Genomic DNA, 3,031 nt, shown 5'->3' with positions numbered 1-3,031 from the left:
CTACTCTACAAAACTAAAACTAACTACACCCGATTCAAACAAAATCCTTGGAAAAGAACCGCGACACAAAGAAAAACCATGAGGGAATTGTTACACTACCTAACAAAAGAAAATCTTTTTGTCTTTTTCTTTTGACTTTAATCCCTCAAGAAACCCATCGAATAATATCTATTGTCGAGAAAAATCAAAATATTTTAATTTTTTATGGTGTTTTTCAATTTTCCAACTACTACATCTAACAAAACTAACACACATAGATACAACATACAATTATTCCCCACCCCACACTTTAAGTTGTGGCATGTCCCCATGACACACAATTAAAAAGCATAAGGTAAAGGAAGCTTCCCTGAACATCTAGTCGGGGTCTGAGTCGAAGTCGGGCTCCATTCCTCACCTTCGGACTAATGCTCACATCCAGGCAGACATCTTCTTATCAGCCTTCTTGGGGTACACCCCACACTTATCTTTCTCACCCAATTCATCCTTCTCTTTTGAGCCCTTCACTTTTTATTCAACACTTGCAGCTTGTTTTTCTTTTTGTGCCCCCTTTTCTACATTCACATCAAAAGTCACCGTCTCCTCGCCCACTCTAAGCATGAGTTTCCTCTCGTGTATATCTAGTATAGCTCTACCCTTCGCTAAGAATGGTCTTCCTAGGATGAGGGGACCTCCTTAGTTTTTTCCATATTCACCACTATAAAATATATAGGAAATGCGAACTTATCCACCCGAACTAACACATCTTCCACTATCCCCTCGGGTATTAAGGTCGTTTGGTCTGCCAGCTACAAAGATATTGGCACCGACCTTATCTCTCCAATCTCCTTCTCCAGTTTCTTGTAAATAAATAGAGGCATTAAATTAATTGAGGCACCAGAATCACATAAAGACTTATCAAAATTTATAGTCCCTAATGAGGAAGGTATAATAAAACTCCCTGGATCTCCACACTTTTGTGGGAGTTTATTTTGCAATATAGCACTGCAATGCTCTGTAAGCTTGACCACTGAGGTCTCCTCTATTTTCCTCTTCTTTGTCAAGATCTCTTTCATAATTTTGGCATAAGTAGGCATTTGTGAGAGCACTTTTGTAAATGGTAAGTTTACATGGACTTGTTTTATCACATCTATAAATATCCCAAACTGCTTGTCCAGCTTTTCTCTATATAGATTTTGAGGGAAAGGTAAAGCAGGCATATGTCTGCTCTCCTCATGTTCCTCCCTTTTTGCCTTTTCTTCCTTCTTTTTCTTCTTAGTTTTCATTGGGCCTTTCTTCTTCTTGTCATCATCACTTTTCAGCTGCTCCCCACTTTCTTTTGCAATTATCACATCTTTTTGGATTGGGGTAGGATCCTTGAACACTTGTCCACTTCTCAAGGTCACAGCATTCACCGTTTCTTTGGGATTCTTTTCTGTATCAGCGGGGAGCGTTCATGGAATCCTCTCAGACAATAGAGTGGCTAGCTGCCCAACCTGTCTTTCCAAGTTTCAAAAACTAGTACCTATTTCTTTGATAGCTGCCTCATGTTCTCGTATAGCTGCGCTATGAGTTTCAAGCCTCTCATCAGTTTTCAGAATGAAGGCCTTCATGAGATCTTCTATGCCAGACTGAATGGGTTGTTGAGGCTGAAATTGCTTCATATGCCGATTTTGGAATGTTGGCGCTCCTTGTCCCTAGGGTCTAGAGTTATTTTGTTTCCATGTATTCGTGGTACCCCCGGGTGAACTCCATGAAAAACTGGGATGCCTCTGACCCATTGCATTAAAATTGTAGTTTTCCACAGCATTTACTTCCTCAGTTGAGGCTTGACACTCATGAGTAGGGTGTCATATTCCGCATATATCACAAGTTGTGTGAGGCTCGCTTTGTATTGTAGCCAAGGCCAACTTCCTTATCTCTTTGGCCACAACATCAAGTTGTACCTGCACAGATGCAAATGTGTTAGCATCAACTTGGTGAACACCAGTTGATCTTCTTCTTTCAACACTCTTAGAGGGCTACTGATTAGCATCTTTAGATAACTCATCAAGAATTATAACTATCTCCTCTGGATTCTTCTTCATCAACGGACCTCCAGCTGCATTGCTCAATGTTCTGCATGAGGCCGGTGTCAATCCATCCCAAAAGTCCTAGAGTGCATCCAGAGTTCAATTCCGCTATGTTGACACTTTCTAACAATCTCCTTAAACCTCTCACATGCTTCAAAACTAGTTTCATTCTCTTTCTGGCAGAAAGTTATGGATTTCTATTCTAAACTTGCCCGTTTTAGCTGAGGAGAAATATTTGTCAAGGAATTTTCTGGTCATCTCCTCCCATGTTCTTATCGATCATGTGGGTAAGCTTCGAAGCCACTGATTTGCATCATCTTTAAGAGAAAAAGGGGAATGCACTTAGATACACTGCATCTTGTGACACACCATTGTATTGAAAGGTGTTCATAATCTCCTCGAAGTTCATTAGATGTGTGTTTGGATCTTCGTTTGGCTTCCCTCTGAAGACACGACAATTTTGAAGAGTTCGAAGCAACCCTTGCTTCAATTAAAAGTTGTTTGTTGTAATTGGGGGTGGTCTAACACTTGATAAACCTTGATTGTAGACCAGTCTAGCATAATCGCCAAATGGTCTCCCAGGCATGGGAGCTATATTTCTGAACTGGTATGCACCCAAAGGTTGATTTTGAGCAATTCTACGACCCCTCTCTTCTTCATATATAATATGTGCATATCTAATAGCTGCTTCCTAAGCATTCCGTACAGCTTGTTCTCTTCGTTGGGATACTTCTCTCGCAGCCAAATCTACATTATCCTCACCGTTTCCAGCATAAGTTCCTTGGTTGAGGATTGCCCTACCTTTTCTGATGTCTCGATGAGATTTCTTTCCTTCCTCAGCTGTCGCATTTACTTTTCTATCTCTGGCTCGTATGGTAGCACTACTTTCGTAGAAGCTCGAGTCATGCACCACTTTAAACCTGTCACCTGCGCACAGTCAAAGAACACCAAATGTAAAAAAAAGAAAAATAAAATAAAAT

At 40.5% G+C, this 3,031-nt stretch overlaps 1 protein-coding gene across 1 annotated transcript; it reads right to left on the bottom strand.

The window, feature by feature from the left end:
• Nucleotides 1-788: 788 nt before the first annotated feature.
• LOC138898980 (uncharacterized) lies at nt 789-1,643 on the bottom strand. The gene is made up of 2 exons (XM_070185090.1): nt 1,505-1,643; nt 789-1,414 (listed from the first exon to the last, which is right to left on the bottom strand). The coding sequence occupies exons 1-2, from the start codon at nt 1,641-1,643 to the stop codon at nt 789-791; spliced, it is 765 nt and encodes a 254-aa protein (XP_070041191.1).
• Nucleotides 1,644-3,031: the final 1,388 nt, after the last annotated feature.

Source organism: Nicotiana tomentosiformis, chromosome 9 (assembly GCF_000390325.3).
Source record: "Nicotiana tomentosiformis chromosome 9, ASM39032v3, whole genome shotgun sequence".
Taxonomy (NCBI): domain Eukaryota; kingdom Viridiplantae; phylum Streptophyta; class Magnoliopsida; order Solanales; family Solanaceae; genus Nicotiana; species Nicotiana tomentosiformis.
Note: the sequence above shows the minus strand (reverse complement) of the source record. Positions and strands in the feature narration are given on the sequence as shown.

What these genes read in the sequence shown, in the direction of transcription:
- LOC138898980 (XM_070185090.1), bottom strand. Translation starts at nt 1,643, where the DNA reads ATGAAGCAATTTCAGCCTCAACAACCCATTCAGTCTGGCATAGAAGAT. An exon ending in GGCAGCTATCAAAGAAATAG is followed by an intron (nt 1,415 to 1,504) that starts GTACTAGTTTTT and finishes CCGCTGATACAG; the next exon opens with AAAAGAATCCCAAAGAAACG.